Consider the following 18,225-nt stretch of genomic DNA (forward strand, 5'->3'; position numbering starts at 1 on the left):
ATTATAAACTATTATTATGTTGGTTTTAATCTTCTATTGAATTTTAGTAGATTTTATAGAAATCTAACTGTTGCATCGGTCCCCATGACGGAATTTGGGATATAAAAAATGCTTTTAGATTATTTCTCTATCATATGTAGAAGACACCTACCAAATTTGGAGTCTATAGGAGCTATAGTTTGGAAATTAAAAATTTTAATTGTTAACACCTACCCTCGCCATCCTTTTTGGAGGTAGGTTGTAAAAAATGCTTTTAGATCATTTCGATATCACATATAGAAGAGTCTTCCCAATTTTTGATAGAAGCCATAGTTTCAAAACGGGAATATTCCATTGTAAACGCCTCCGTAATCCCCTGTGAGGATTGAGAAATATCATGAACGAAAGAAAACTAAAAAAAGTTTCTTTCAGAATTGCTCTGAAATTCTTAGTTTGATCAATTTGAACTTAATGATTCTCAATGAGACTTAAAAAACTGCGTCGAATGCCGCCAACCGTGTGAAAATCTGTTGATTTATTCAAAAGTTATTGCAGTTTGAAAATTCAAAAAATAATGTTCTATGAAACTTTTACCAGGCTTTTGAGCTCGAAGAGCTCAGAAGCATAGAAAAGCAGTCTCTTTGAGCTCGGAGAGCTTAAAATAACACGTAAATTGCATTTTTGAACTCGAAGAGCTCAAAAACATAAGTGCAATTTTAAGCGTCTAGGTATGGAATTAACGAGAAGTTGCAAGGACGGCCTTCAGGGTCAATCGTTTTCTTAATTTTTTTCTTTTTTATAATTTGAATAAAACAAATTCAATTACTGATTTAAATTTTTGGTATCAAAAGAAGGCAATTTAAATAGATCTAAATATTGACTTCTTAATTTTAGATATTCAATAAATGCTTTTATTTAACATGCTGCAACATTCAACTTTTAGATCAATAACACAATGTATTAATTACCATCAAAATATGCTAGACACAAATTTTACGAGCATTTATAATTCCCAACCTTTTCTGTGATTTTTAAATAGTGATATTTATAATAGTATATGAACAAAACAATGCTTCAACGTCTTAGAACGAATTGATGCTACTAGATTACACTTTGCGAATCTTTATTTAAAATATTTTTGACATTATTAGTTTCTAATTTTTGCTGACCTGTTTGAACATTATTATATATATATAATAATATATATATTATTATAGGAGATAGAGAAAATAATGAGACGGACATATTTTCATTTTAAAATGAGATTCTGCAGTTAAATTTGGCACCATCAAAACGGTATTGACATAAATTTATACCTTTTCGTTGTTTTATATTTTTTTTTTGGTGAAAGTCAACTTTTGATGGTATGTTTTTGGAGCAGTTTTTATGATTTTTTTGAATCTGTAAGTTAGTTTCGCCTTATCTTTTTTAAATTATTAATCATCACAGCGCTATTATTTCAAAAATTTCACAAATTATCTATATTGTGATCAAAAATATCAAAAAATTATTGAGCCAAAGTTTTTTAATCATAATTCTTAATTCTTGACAGCCGTATAAATACTACAGGTTGTTAGTTAATCATTATTTAAAAACTAATGATGGTAATAGAAAAATTTGAAACCACAGTTATATTTTTGACATTAAAATTTAAACCTACTGTAGAATTTAAACCTACTCGCAATTCTTTCCTATAAATATTATGATATTTCATGTAATTATGTTTTACTCATACTAATTTTTTTTTTTCTATTATGTAAAAATTTTTACTTTTTCTACTCTGAGTAAATTATTGAATACAATAAATACATGTTGGTGAATGAAAGGTTTTTTCATTTTTAACATAATCATCATTACGGTTGAAATACAAAGTTCCCCTACAGCTGCATTAAAACTTCAAATTTTCTTACTGTTGGTTAGTATAATCAGTATCATAGTCTTCCTCCAAATAGTAGCAGATATGAAAACGGAGTGTACGGAATTTTCACACGGATTCGGATGTCTTCATTTTTTATATGTCATTATTAGTCAAGTAAATTCCAAAAATACCATTGGTTAAAAATTTATCTATTTAAATATATATATATATATTAGGGTGGTCCTTATGTTGGGTTTTTTGAAATTTTTTTTCACGATAGTTCAAAATCGGTTCAAAATCTATAAAAAAAAAAATCATGCCAAGTTATAGCTCTTAATTTTAATATTAACCCGCGCCCCCGACGGTCTAAGTTTTAAAGGAAAATAACATGGGAAAAGTTATATTTTTACTTTGGAATTTTTTACGTCATAAACTAACCAACAAATCACATCAAAAAATATTTTTTCTAATGCAAAATTTAACGGTCTACAAAAAATTGATAATTCTAACGGTTTTGAAGTTATTCGAGGTCTAAATTGAAACTATAATCTTTTTCATAGTTTTTTCTGTTTTTTTGGTCATTTAATAGTTCATAAATCATGAACCGGTTATTCTTTATAATCTCATTGGATTTTTTTGTTTAGAAAATTTTCAAAGTAACTGTAACTTTGGAATAATAGTAACACCAATTCATTTTTAGCCTGAACTGTCGAACATTTTAAAGATTTTTAACTTTTTTGGATACAAAAGAAATTCGGGACCTATTGTCTCGATTTTTATTGTTATTGGTATAAATATCAACAAACTCCAATTTCAAATTTTGATTTCTGGTTAAAAACATTTTAGAAACCGATCATGCCGCCATCTATTAGATTTTACTTCAATCTCTAACACTAAAATTAATTCTCAGATTACTCATAACCTACATTTATTTCTCAGCTTGATCAAAATCGTTCAATTACTAGTACTGATGCCTTTTTGATATATAAATAAATTTTTGAGTTCATTTATCCGATATTTAAGTAATCAGTTAAATATGGAGTTATCACGTTTACGTCAAAACATTTTTTTGATTGGTGATGTTGACGTTCAAATCGTAGGTAACAAATTACCATCGAAATTGCAAGCTTTGAAAGTGTTATTTTTTTATACACGTATTTTAAATAATACTATCACAGATCGTGTTGCTGCAGTGATTGATGAAATTATTGTGTTTTGGAAGAAAGCTCGAATTCCCGTTCAAGATGTGCAAAGATGTCGAGATAAGTTGAAAAAACTGTATGATGAGTGGCGCATACTTCTTAAACATAGAAATCGGAGTGAAGTTGCTGTGAAAAAACAAAATTAATTTTACTGTTCATTAAAAAATTATTTGACATCGCACCGTCAAATGTATTTGAAATGGTTGATGAAAATTCCAAAGAATTCTTGAATAATCAGAGATCAGATGAACGAATTGGTTTTATTGCAAATATTAAGACGAAATGCGATGACGATGAAATTGGTGTTAAAAATTAGAGAAACAATTGGATTTCGAAAAACCTAAATTGGAAAGTGAAAAAGAAAAATCATTATTTGGTAAATTATAATAATCAACTTACTCATTGATATTTTATTATTTTATAGTGAAGATATTTTTGTCTTATCATTATCCTTTTTGTAGACAAAAACGTTGAACTCTTATCAAGCCAAGGAAGTGCTCAATCAGTCTCTAGTGGAGAAGTATACATTCCAACTACTGCCGGCCAATTTAAATCAAGAAATATAAGAGGAACTCACAATATTCTCAACGAAAGAGTTGTAGCTACTTTTGACCGTTGTAAAGTAAGCGACAGAGATGCTGTGTTTATAACTACAGCTATTTGTCAGTCGTTTATCGATTTAAAATTATTAGAAGTGGATATTAATTCCATTATTGTCAATCGATCATCTATTCGCCGATGTCGGCTTACTATGCGAGAGTCAAAATCAATAGAAATAAAAAAACATTTCCAAGACTTTTAAAGTTATCATCTATTGTTGTACATTGGGATGGAAAATTATTACCTAATTTGTTAAATACAGAAACTGTTCATCGATTGCCTGTAATAATTACTTCAGAAAGTAAAGAAATTATGTTAGGTGTACCAACGAGTGAAGATGGAACTGGAATGGCACAAGCTTCTGTAGTTCATAAGACATTATGTGACTCGGAATTCGACATATCTGTAAAAGCAATATGCTGTGACACTACTCCTTCAAATTTAGGCCTTCGTAATGGTGCTGCTGTATTACTGGAAAAATTGTTAGAAAGAGATTTGTTGTATCTTCCATGTAAGCATCATATATTTGAAATAGTCCTAAGATATGTCTTCGAAGCTGTTTTTCCAAATACTGTTGGTCCTAATGTTCCACTTTTTATCCGATTCCAAAAGCAATGGGGAGATTTAAATAAACTCAGTTACAAAACAGGTTTAGATGATCCGAAAAATGATAATAACTTGACAAATGAAAAAATTGAATCTACTAGAACTTTTGCGACTGAAACTCTTGCATCACAACTGCCTCGTAATGATTACAAAGAGTTATTAGAGCTTACATTAGTTTTTATCGGTGTCATCCCCGAAAAATTTAGTTTTCGTAAGCCAGGAGCTTGTCACCATGCACGATGGATGGCAAAAGCTATTTATATATTGAAAATGTACATGCTTCGGGAGCAATTGTCATTGAAAAAAGGTGAAGATAATAAACTACGGCAAATATGTGTTTTTGTGACAATGGTTTATGTTAAAGCTTGGTTTTCGTCGTCAAATAGTGTCAAAGCTCCGTACCATGATCTACAGTTTATAAAAGAACTCAACAAATTTAAGGCAATCAACAGTAATCTTGCTACTGTGGCAATTAGTAGATTTATGAATCACTTGTGGTATTTATCACCAGAATTAGCAATCATGGCTATTTTTAATGAGGAAGTTTCACAAGAAACAAAATTAAAAATTATCGCTAAGCTGCGTAAAGAAGAAGAAACAATTGTGATTGATGATATTCCGGAAGAAGACTTGGATTATACTAGTGAAAAATGTAGTGTTAAACGCTTTCAAACTAAGAGCATAACTGAATTATTATATAATGATATTGACTTTTTCGTAACTGCAGAATCGATCAATTTTTTCAATAGATTCGAGTTACAAACAGAATTTTTAAAGATTCATCCTTCTGAATGGGCTCATAATGAACACTATAAAACTGCATTATGATTCGCTAAAAAACTATCGGTTGTGAATGACTGTGCTGAAAGAGGAGTTAAACTAGTGCAAGATTTTTGTAATCGTTATACTAAGGATGAAAAACAAATGCAATACTTGTTACAATTGGTTAAAGATCATCGTCAAATGTTTCCTGACGCACTTAAAAAAACTAATGTAAAAACTTCATGAAAGTATCTGTAATTAAAAATAAAAATGGTAATGTTTGTACATTTTCGATTCATTAAAATATTAATAATACACTTCTTTAATTGATTAATATTTTTCACGAAAATTATAGTTCAAAATTATATGCATAAGTAAAAAAAGTAATCTAATATGAATAATAACCCGTCTATGATTGTTGAATTATTAAATGACCAGAAAAAACTATGAAAAAGATTATAGTTTCAATTTAGACCTCGAATAACTTCAAAATCGTTAGAATTATCAAAAAATGATAAGAGACCTTTTTTGTAGACCGTTAAATTTTGCATTAGAAAAAATATTTTTTGATGTGATTTGTTGGTTAGTTTATGACGTAAAAAATTCCAAAGTAAAAATATAACTTTTCCCATGTTATTTTCCTTTAAAACTTTGACCGTCGGGGGGCGCGGGTTAATATTAAAATTAAGAGCTATAACTTGGCATGATTTTTTTTTTATAGATTTTGAACCGATTTTGAACTATCGTGAAAAAAAATTTCAAAAAACCCAACATAAGGACCACCCTAATATATATATATATTAGGGTGGGTCAAAAAAATCGAATAATTTATTTTTGATTTTATACTCTGAAAAATAGGTTCGTAGACACCTAAAAAGAATTCTGTCCAAGTATAAGCTCTTAATTATAACGGGAAGGTCCTCCGCTTTGCGGGTTTCTATTTTTTTCGAATAATCAGATAAAAAAATTTATATCTCGCTTCCAACTGCTTGGAAAAATATTCCGTGGCATAGATTTTGTGAGAAATTGAATGCTTTACAAAAAGGTCTCTTATGACTTTTTCAAAAACTCAACCGATTAAAAGATATTCATAGTTGAAGTTTGGCTATTTTAAGGAAAATATTCGTTTTTATTATGAATTTTATAAGTCGATGAAAAAAATTATTTCGGATTGCGGAACTCATGATTTTGTAGGAAATTTACTGCTCTACAAAAATGGTCTCTTATGATTTTTGATTAAGTGAAGCCGTTACGAGATATTCATCGTCAAATATTAACGAATATCAATATTTCCAGTTTTTGATCAATAATTCGATAAATTTTAATTTAAACTATGAGTTTCAGGAAAATTTACATAAATTTGAGTTTCGATCGATAAAGAAATGTTATAATAAGTTAGATAAAGAATTATTGGAATTATCATTGATTTTCCTTGGAGAAATGCCTCAAGAAAAGATTTCTTTCAAACGTCCTGGTGCTGTTCATCATGCTAGATGGATGGCTAAGGCCATTTATAGTTTGAAAATGTATCTATTCAGAGATGAATTCAAACTCTCTCAGAAAGAATTGCATGGTCTTCGTCATTTCTGTATTTTTATAGTCACATTGTATTTAAAAGCTTGGTTTTCATCAACTTCTGCAACAACTGCTGCTTATCATGACTTGCAGTTTATGAAAAATTTATTGGAGTACAAACATATCAATCCTTTGATTTCTTCAGCTACGTGTGAAAAAATGATTTCGCACTTATGGTATTTGAGCGATGAACTTGCCATTTTATCACTGTTTGACGATGGCGTTCCATTAGAAGTAAAAAAAAGTATTGTTGAAGCTGTTAATACTCGTGAAGGTACAGATTCTAAAGCTAAAAGATTTGTAATTGCTAAAAAGATTTGAATTCATTGGCGCAGAGAACTCTGAGTGACGTTGTGTCTAAAAAGTCATTAAATCTTTTCAAAATCTTCGATCTACCGTATGACTTTCTTGATATCGATGTTGAATTATGGCCTACTAATGAGAGTTATCTCGAAAATAAAGAATACTTTCAACAACTAAAAGTTGTCAATGATTCAGCAGAGCGAGCTGTTGCATTAGTCAGTGAATATAATCAATGCTTGACAAAAATGAAGAACAATTCCAGTACTTATTGCAAGTTGTCAAAGAACATCAAAAACATTCCCAAATTGTAATAAAAGAAATTATTTATAGTAATAGCGTACTGTTATGTTAAAAATATAGACAATTATATTGCAATTGATAATTCAATAAAAAATTTATCTATAAAAAAGTTAAATACTGGTTGTTTCTCACTTGATTCAATACTTTTCATATTAAATTTGACAAAGAAATATGTCATTCACTTCAAATTAAACTAATCATTGGCTATATGTCGAAAAAAATGCTCTAATTTCTTGTTTTAAGGCAATCAAACAAGCTCAAGACTGAAAACAATATTAAAAAAATTGTTTATAACATTTCTTTATCGATCGAAACTCAAATTTATGTAAATTTTCCTGAAACTCATAGTTTAAATTAAAATTTATCGAATTATTGATCAAAAACTGGAAATATTGATATTCGTTAATGTTTGACGATGAATATCTCGTAACGGCTTCACTTAATCAAAAAATCATAAGAGACCATTTTTGTAGAGCAGTAAATTTCCTACAAAATCATGAGTTCCGCAATCCGAAATAATTTTTTTTCATCGACTTATAAAATTCATAATAAAAACGAATATTTTCCTTAAAATAGCCAAACTTCAACTATGAATATCTTTTAATCGGTTGAGTTTTTGAAAAAGTCATAAGAGACCTTTTTTGTAAAGCATTCAATTTCTCACAAAATCTATGCCACGGAATATTTTTCCAAGCAGTTGGAAGCGAGATATAAATTTTTTTATCTGATTATTCGAAAAAAATAGAAACCGCAAAGCGGAGGACCTTCCCGTTATAATTAAGAGCTTATACTTGGAGAGAATTCTTTTAGGTGTCTACGAACCTATTTTTCAGAGTATAAAGTCAAAAATAAATTATTCGATTTTTTTGACCCACCTTATATATATATATATATATATATATATATATATATATATATATATATATATATATATATATATATATATATATATATATATATATATATATATATATATATATATATAAGCAATCGTGTCATGAGGATATCTGCAAAAGTTTTCTAATGATCTTGATGAAACTTGGTACACATATTCTGTGGGTAATTACCTTGAACGAGTTCGAAGATGAGCAAAATAGGAACGGCGGCCATTTAAAATTTTCAAAATAGTGAAAATCACGTTTTCGGTCACTTCATTGATTTATAAATTTTAATTTAAAAGAGATAGCTGATTTTCGAAAAATTCATGTGAAAGCTCATGAAATTTTCTTTGATTTGATGTAGATAACACTGACTTTTTTTTCTTTATCTTCGATATCATAAATAATATTAAATATTAAATTTTTAGAAGGATTTCGCTCATCTTTGAATTAGTCCAAGATAATTATCCAAATAATAAATATATCCAAAAAACTTTTGCTGAACTTCTTTATTGTGATTAATTTAAAAATTTGGTTGTCAAAAAATTATAATAGCAAAATAAAGAGAATTTTATATCAAATGAAATCTACTCTTCATTTCGGGTGAGACCAAATGGCATTTTTTTTCTTTGGGTGCAGTTTACTACGATTAAATTAATAGAAAAATTAAATAAGAGTTATCAATTATGCAAACTATAATTATTTCGATTCTCAATAAGATCTTCTCATAGATGTTTACAATCCTTGTGCTTCATCGATTAGTGGAACATTAACGTGGAGTTTTGGCGATCTGTGATAAATATAACTTTGAGGACTCAAGTAACCAGAGTCATTATCGTTTTGATTATAAGTGGTCAGTAGCAATGGCATTGTTGAGTCACCAGGATTTTTTCTCAAACTCGTACCATCTGTGGAACAAATAAATATAATGAACCATTTATTAATGTTTTGAATTATGTAAAAATTTAATTGAGAAAATCATTTTTAATCAAATGATAAGTGATCAATATGGTAGGAATGATATGATATATTCTACAGTAAATTTACATCGACATTGACCAATCAGGTATTGAAAATCCTGTGGTAGCAGCATGAAAAAAATCATGTTGCAGCCTCGTGATTTTCATGTTGCAGCAACAAGACAATGGCGAGGTAGCAATAGGAAAATCCTGTGGAAGGCAAGAATAATAATTACAATAATCATCATTCAAATTTTATTATCACATTGTAAAAATTTTTCGTAGTGAATGCAAACTGATTTAGAAGTAAATGTCACTGTATAATTTCTAATTCATTTAGTCCAACCAGCAGTGAAATTCACTCTGTTTTAAGGTCTCAGGAAGCATCCCTGACTACTCTCTCTCTCTCTCTCTCTCTCTCTCTCTCTCTCTCTCTCTCTCTCTCTCTCTCTCTCTCTCTCTCTCTCTCTCTCTCTCTCTCTCTCTCTCTCTCTCTCTCTCTCTCTCTCTCTCTCTCTCTCTCTATTGAGCTCGGAGAGTTCAATACTACACGAAAATTATATTTTTGAGTTCGAAGAGCTCAAATAATAATAAGTGCAATTTCGAGCGCTTAATTATGAAAGTAACGGGAAGTTGCCGGGATGGCCTTCAGGGTCAACCGTTTTCCTAATTTATTATGAAAGTGATTATAGTTAAACAGGGGAGTGCATGCCCAATCGGTAAAACAGATTTGTGGGTTCGTGCCCGCACTAAGCTGGGATCTGCACTACCGAGTGTAGGTTCGTGACAAGTATCATCTGTGGATATGGGCGACCTGTTTTTACCGATAGTAGGTGTTGCCGGCGGTAGATATGTATGTCATTTTGAGGTTATGGATGAGGTTTTTATCGAGGTTATAGGTGGCGCTGGTGGGGAATTCTGCCGCCATCTTACTATCCGCCATTTTTAAAAATTTATCCGCTATTTTCCTACCATTTTGAATCCGCCATCTGGTGGCTGCTATCCGCCATTTTGGTGGCTGCCATCTGAAATCTGCCATTTTGAATCTGATTTCCACCATTTTTATATCGAGCCGTCATTTTAAGTATAATATCCGCCATTTTGAGTCTGATTTCCGCCATTTCAAATTTTGATTCTGATTTCCTGCATTTTTGTTAAAAAATGCACCTGTGATCTCAGCATCAATAATAGTTGCTTAGATCACAGGTGCATTTCATTGTTTATATTCTGAAAAGATTAATATATTCAAACTGTACATATGAGGAGTACATGTGAGAAGATACGCCATCTATCGAGGTTTCTGTCTACTTCTAAACAGGTCTGAACGTGTTCAAGGTCACGGTAACTGCGTAGTTCTCTTTGCTTTATTCCTAACTGCGTAGTAGATGACTCATTCTGTTCTAGAATTTTCTAACTGCGTAGTAGATGACGTCATCATACAGGTGTGAGCCTGTTCAAGGTTGCGTAATTGCGCAGTTTTCTTTGTTCTATTTCTAACTGCGTAGTAGATGACGTCACCAAACCGTTTTTGAGGTAAAGGAGTGGGGGGTAACTGCGTAGTATCCTCTGGCTATAAAAGCAGCGCGCTCAAGCCGTTCTTCACAACAACGAAGTACACGTCTCCAGTAAAGTACGAGCTGGTGGTGACTACAAGTTGAAGTACAAGTTCTTGGTGATATACATCTTCTACCTATCAGTATTACTAATTATAAGTATTCATTTACTGTCTAATCAAAATATGAATTAAATGAAGAATCATGTAATCAACCATTACAATTAATTAAAAAATTTTTACAGCAATCAATCATGGATCTCACCAAGATAAATGAGGTTAATTGTCTTACTGGGATTCTTCCTGTTAAGACAATGAATGAGTTGGAGTTTAATCGAGAATATAAGATTAACGGTATCAAAGCTATTACAACTCAGTATGGAACTAGGATTGTTGCTAATATAAACGATGAATTTAACATTTATCTACCATCAAGAACTATTCAACATCTAAAAGATGATAACTTCATGAAGAGTTTGAATGAATTAATAGATTCAAACTATCTGTTTCTGCGTTATCATGGTGGAAAATATAATAAATTTGAATTTATTAATTCTAGTCTTGATGTAAAAATGACCAGTGGAATTATTTAATCAATAAAATATTGGATTTCAATATAAATAATTCATTGTTTTTATTTATAATTCCTCACATTTTTAATTTAAGATTAATATTTATAATTCAAATTCAATAAGTTATACTTAATCATAATTTTTTAAGTTACTTATCATAATGATAGTTTGAATTTCGCGCTTCTTGTACTAGAGCCATCTACTATCAGTTTATTCTTAGAGCGTGAAAGCTGTCAATTCAAAAATATTAAAAAATTTTCTAGTTATATATACATATATAGAATAATACATGACTTTTAATTTAAATAAAAGATAAATAATTATTATTAGTTTATAATATTTTGTTATTAATATTATTAATATTTATTTAAATTAAAAGTTATGTATTATTTGATAAACTAATATGGGGTTGATGTGCTCTCTATCGTCAAATCCAAAAATCTTCTAGCGATATATTTTGAAAATCAATACTCAGTTTTTATTTTTAAATGGTTATATAAAATAATGCATGACTTTTAATTTAAACAAATATTAATTATAAAATTTTTGAAAAACAAAAACTGATTATTGATTATCATAATTAAAAAATCAAAAACCATTACGCCATCTGTTGATAAGTATTAATATCAGTAGTAGTGTTGGAAAATTATTTGAATTTAATAACTAACAATAATTAATTCTATTCTCAATTAAATGTGTTAGGATGAAATAATAATAACAATTATAATTCATTTATTTTAGATTTATTGAGTGCTTACAAACCAATCTTTTAAATTTTTTACATTTTCCAAGGCACATAAATCAGATAAACGATCATGATAATTACAAAAATGATTGTTACAAATTTTCATACTTTTTAGAGAGGGACATTTGAAATTATCGAGATCGATTACAATTTTATTATTACAATCAATTAAATTTTGAACCCATAACTTTTTCTCGATACCTTTGACATAAATAATTTTTTTATTACAAGTTAAATAATTGAGAACGTCTTTGAGCTTGTAATATGAAGTTGTTCCAGCATTCCAACCGATTCCATGATAATTTCGGATCAGCCAGGTATTCAGATGTTGATAGTTGACTGGTAACACCTTCCAGTGATATGGCGGTTGAAATAGTGTGCATGATAACTCTTCAATATTATCAATATCATGTTGAATTGTTATTGAGGCCAACTCCTTAACAATGAAGCGATTATCAGCTCCTCTGAATCCTTGAATGTCTAGAATGATCTCCATTTTTACTGCTCTTGACAACGAAGAGTAACTGAATGATGACTCTTACAATCAATTCAACCTTTTATAACCCGATCTGTGGATTTTACCCCCACCACTCGATAATCTTATTGGTTAATTATTTTTCTTGATTAATTAATAATAATTTGATTGGTTATTCATACTATACGGTAGAGTTTTGAACTGCGTAGTAGATGACATCATCAGACAGGTTTGAGTCTGTTCAAGGTTATGTAGTTCTCTTTGTTCTATTTCTAACTGCGTAGTAGATGACGTCATCATACAGGTCTGAGCCTGTTCAAGGTTGCGTAACTGCGCAGTTTTTCTTTGTTCTATTTCTAACTGCGTAGTAGATGACGTCATCAAACCGTTTTTGAGGTAGAAGAGTGAGGGGTAACTGCGTAGTATCCTCTGGCTATAAAAGCAGCTCGCTGAGAGCGTACTTCGCAACAGTGAAGTAAAAGTTTACAGTGTGAAGTACGAGTTTACAGTGAAATATTGTGAAGTACCATAGTAAAATACTGTAGTGACTCTGCTACCCTGGAAGCTGCTACCTGCTGCCGAAATCTGCTGTTGGAATCTGCTATCTGGTCCTGGAATCTGCTACCCGCTGCTGGAATCTGCTGCTGGAATCTGCTATCATCACCAGGATGTACGGGTGCCGTCTACCATTCAGGCGAATGCATGAATTGGAAACTGGGCATAATTATGAGATCACAAACATCAAAATAGTTAGAACACAATTTGGATTCAACGTTGAAATATGCTTGGACAACACTTGTTCAACGTTTCTCCCTGCTGCATGCAACCAGAAGTTTTTGAATAAGCCGCATCTACTTGCAAAGATGAAGAATATTATCAATAATGGTGAAAAGATTTATTTGTATGACAGCGGTACATCATACAATAAATTTAAATTCATTTACACACCATCTATACCAACTGTGCAATTAATGAAAAAGTTTAAATCTATGTAATGTTACTAATAAATTTCGTATTTATTATAGTAAGGTTTATAATTAAAAATCCAAAATTATAAAAAAGTATTTCTTTATTTACTATTTTTAATTACATCATGTTTATTTACTATTTTTAATTACATTAAGTTTATTGATTAGTACAGGATCAATAATTTTATTTATTTGTTGTATTCGTCGGCGAAATTGTTCTCCGTCTCTTGCTGCTTGTTCCCATGGTCCTTTCCTCGCTTGTCTGGATGCAAAGTCCCATACATACATGTAATGTATGGTGGGTTTGGGATCAAACTGCACCGTTAAGTAAGTTTTCTCCCAGTACTGCTGATGGAATTGTACTCAATTATTCGATCGTGAATTATCAAGCAGTAAGCAGCAGTTTGATTTGGAAACTGTGCTGATGATTTAAATTCCAGGCGTATATCCACAGGTCCAGACTTGATTGACTCGTTCTGCTTGGAACAGTCAATTATACAGGGTGTCTCAGAAGTCGTGAGCCACCGGACAGGGTGTGGTAGAAAATTGGATTCTGAATAGAAAAGTCCTTTACCATTTTTCGATCAGACCCACAGAAAAATTACTACAAATTTATGAAAATAGACCAATGAGGAGCGCGGTTTAGCGGCAGAACGGTAGGCGCAAGAGCGAGCGAGTGGAAGCGCGACAGGCAATGAGTGCGCGCTCGCTTGCACACGTGTGATATCATTGCTCAGTTATAGCGGGATGCCCGCATGCAATAATAATGATCAATGATACTCCTGTAAATAAAAAAATTAATATTAGAAAAATCATCCCATAGACAGCCCCATAAAATAAAAAATGTGCGATTTTTTGATAATTAAAACTCAAATTTTCGGTGTCACCGAAAAATGAAAAAAAAAAAAAAAAAAAAAAAGCCAACAGTCATATTCAATGATACCCCTGTAATTAAAAAAAAAAAAGAAAAGTTATAAAAGTACCCCATACACTCTGAGATACAGCCCCATAAAGCCAAAAATTTGCGATTATTTAATGATGAAATTCAAATGATCAGTGTGCACTTGAAGTTAAAAAAAAAAAAGCAATAAAAATAATCAGTGACACTACTGTAGACCAAAAAAATTGAAAAAAATAAAAACTACCTCATAGACAGGGAGATACAGCCCCGTAAAGCCGAAAATTCGCGATTATTTAATAATGAAATTCAAATGATCAGAGTGCACTTGAAGTGAAAAAAAAAAAGCAATAAAAATAATCAGTGACACTACAGTAGGTGAAGAAAATTTTTAAAAATAAAAATTTACCCTATAGACAGGGAGATACAGTCCCATAAAGCCAAAAATTGTGCGATATTTCAATAATTAAAATAGAAATTTTCGACGACTACTCAAAATTTCAAATAAAAATCTAGGACTAATAGTTAACTATACCCATAACAATCAGAAAAAAATTAAAAATTACAAAAACCACCCCATAGACACTAAGATACAGCCTAATAAAGCCGAGTATTTCGGGATTATTTAACATAAAAATTAAAATATTCACAGTGCATTCGAAATAGAAAAAAAAATACCAATCAAAATTATCAGTGGTACTTTTGACCATCAGACAAATTTAAAAAATTGTAAAAACACCCCATAGATACCGAAAGATGACTTGATAACGCACAAAAATCGGGATTGCTTAGAAATTAAAATTCAAATTATTGGTGCCCATTGAAAATCAACAAAAGAAACCTTTTGTACTTATCGATTAAACTCCTGTGTATCGAAAAAAATTATTATTTAAAAACCACCCCGCAAACTCCGAATTATGATCCCATTAAGCTGAAAATTTCTGATTTTTAGTAATTAAAATGCTACTTCTCGGTGTCCGTTGAAAATAAATGAAAAGTATGAAAACTCATTTTCAGATATACTTTTGTAAGCAAAAAAAAAAAAATAAGATTTGAAAAAAACACCCCATTAACGGCGAGATAGGACCCCATAAATCCGCTTATTTGTGATTTGTTAGTAATTGAAATTGAAATTCTTGGTGTCCATTTAACAACAACAAGAGAAACCTATTGTACTTTTAAATTACACCCTTAAAAACATAAAAAAACTTAACTCTTGAAAATCCACCGCATAGACACTAACAAACATCCAAATAAAGCCAACAATTCGCGATTTTTCAATAATTAAAATTCAAATTTTATATGACACCGAAAATTTCGATATCAATCCACAAAAAATCGATAAATCGCGGCTTTATGGAGGCGTATCTTGGGGTCTATGGGGTGAATTCTTGAATTTTGATATTTTCATTTATTAAAAAGAGTAAATTGGAAAGTGGAATGAGTTTATGCTCTTTATTTTAAGTGGACACCGAGAATTTCAATTTAAGTCAATTAAAAATCGACAAATAGCGACTGTATGGGGATGTATCTCGGTGTCTGTGGGGTGGATTCTAAAATTTTGATTTATTATTTTATAACAGAGATAACATTAAAAAGTACAATAATTTTCTTTTACTTATTTTGAGTAGACACCGAGAATTTCAATTTAAATCAATAAAAATCGAACAATTGTGGCATTGTGGGGTTGCCTCTCGGTGTTTATGGGGTGGATTCCAAAATTTTGATTTTTAATTCATAAAAAAGGTTAAACTGGAAAGAAAGATAATTTTCTTTGAGTTATTCCGAGTTGACACCGAGAATTTCAACTTAACTTCACAAATAATGGAGAAATCGCAGCTTTATGGGGGTGTATCTCAGTGTCTATGAGGTAGTTTTTTATTTTTTTTCAATTTTTTTGGTCTACAGTAGTGTCACTGATTATTTTTATTGCTTTTTTTTTTAACTTCAAGTGCACATTGATCATTTGAATTTCATCATTAAATAATCGCAAATTTTTGACTTTATGGGGCTGTATCTCAGAGTGTATGGGGTACTTTTATAACTTTTCTTTTTTTTTTTAATTACAGGGGTATCATCGAATATGACTGTTGGCTTTTTTTTTTCATTTTTCGGTGACACCGAAAATTTGAGTTTTAATTATCAAAAAATCGCACATTTTTTATTTTATGGGGCTGTCTATGGGATGATTTTTCTAATATTAATTTTTTTTTATTTACAGGAGTATCATTGATCATTATTATTGCATGCGGGCATCCCGCTATAACTGAGCAATGATATCACACGTGTGCAAGCGAGCGCGCACTCATTGCCTGTCGCGCTTCCACTCGCTCGCTCTTGCGCCTACCGTTCTGCCGCTAAACCGCGCTCCTCATTGGTCTATTTTCATAAATTTGTAGTAATTTTTCTATGGGTCTGATTGAAAAATGGTAAAGGACTTTTCTATTCAGAATCCAATTTTCTACCACACCCTGTCCGGTGGCTCACGACTTCTGAGACACCCTGTATATAGAGGTGCTTTATTCAGAAAATTTTTTTTAGCCAATAGCGGTTCAGCTTCTTTTCCATAGTAAGCACTTTGAAAATTTGTGTACATATCATACATCAAGGCATACTGATTATGCACAATGTTGAGGTTCAAATTTCCATATGGATAACTCTGAGAGTTCAAGAACAGCTTAATGTCTCTAATGTTGCAGTGATCAAACTCGCTTGCGTTTTGATTCGATTGATTCTTTCTTGCTGTTTGGAATCCAAGGATAACAAAACGAGGTTTCTCAAGCTGATTTGTTGTTTTGATTACCCAAATATGCTTGTTGGTAGCTGGTAGCAGTGGATACTCATACAATTCCCAAGTCCGGAAACTGATTGGGATAGCTGGATCGGAGGTTATGTAATTCAACACCTCGATTTTTTGCTTCTCAGACATTGTTATATACGGTACAATCCACTTAATTTTTTGAATCGTAATTGAAACATTTTCATTCTCAACGGTAACAACATAAGCATTTTGATCTGATCAGTATCAATTCATGCTTGGCATTCACGATAATTCGTTGATAATCTTCAGCAAATCCAAGAATGAAACTCAGCGGTACTGAGACATCAAAGTAACCGCTATTATCAGTCAGCTTGTTGTCATCTTCATTAACAATCCAACCAGCATTTTCCAGAATATTTTGTTGTCCCGGACTCAGAGAAGCGTATCCTTTCATAACACTGGTGATACCAACATTCTTCCATCTTTCGATTTCTACGCCATTGAGCTCATAACGTATCTCTTCAAACATATGACAAACAGCCATGTTGACCATCTTCGTAGTAGCACTTACAGCAGTACCATCAGATTTCCTCATTCTTCCATAAAAATGTACTGTGCTCTTGCTTGGGAGCAAGCACAGATCTTGATGTTGAACAGCAATCCTGATTTCATCACTGTTGTTGAATGCTGATGATGCATATGGCAAGTGTGAATGAGCTTCACAGTGTGCAATAGATTCATCGAAAATAATCGATTTTTTTATATCTAAGATTTCCGCCATGGTATCCCTTGTGGAAATAATTCTCTGAAAAAACTCTTCAAAAGTCTTTATAACTCTGAATAAGACTTTTCGAAAGTCTTCACATCCCTAACTAAGTAAAGGAAAGACTTAATAAGTCTTCAAAACTCTGCAATACTCTTCAAAAGTCAAATTTTCCCTGCAATTTCGGAATTTCTCAAAGAGTTATTAAGACTTGATAAGACTTGTTCAGTTTTACAGGAAAAGAAGAAAATATTTCTTTTCAAAAAAATTGCTTATCAGAATTAAATAAAACTATAAAAAAGAATTAATGCATGTTTTAAAAAAATTTTTTTTAAATAATATTTTCATCACGAAAATACTTTGATGGGCATCGAATCACTCATAGTTGAGCAAGTCAAAACATCAACAGCAAATGAAGTGCACTTGATGTTGGAAACAGATACTACTCAAAGAGTAAATCCAATTGGTA

At 31.0% G+C, this 18,225-nt stretch overlaps 1 protein-coding gene across 5 annotated transcripts in view; it reads right to left on the bottom strand.

The window, feature by feature from the left end:
• Window positions 1-8,557: 8,557 nt before the first annotated feature.
• Window positions 8,558-18,225, bottom strand: part of LOC141526035 (G protein-activated inward rectifier potassium channel 3) — a 102,797-nt gene continuing 93,129 nt past the window's right edge. For all 5 annotated transcript variants that reach the window (XM_074240762.1, XM_074240761.1, XM_074240765.1 and 2 more), the window contains one exon: window positions 8,558-8,971. In XM_074240762.1, the coding sequence (XP_074096863.1) occupies window positions 8,799-8,971 (173 nt within the window). In that variant the 3' untranslated portion in view covers window positions 8,558-8,798. The remainder of the gene's footprint in view (window positions 8,972-18,225) is intronic.

This window comes from Cotesia typhae, unplaced genomic scaffold, assembly GCF_013202065.1.
Source record: "Cotesia typhae breed Kobodo isofemale line unplaced genomic scaffold, CoteBio_Ctyphae contig_30, whole genome shotgun sequence".
NCBI classification, from domain to species: domain Eukaryota; kingdom Metazoa; phylum Arthropoda; class Insecta; order Hymenoptera; family Braconidae; genus Cotesia; species Cotesia typhae.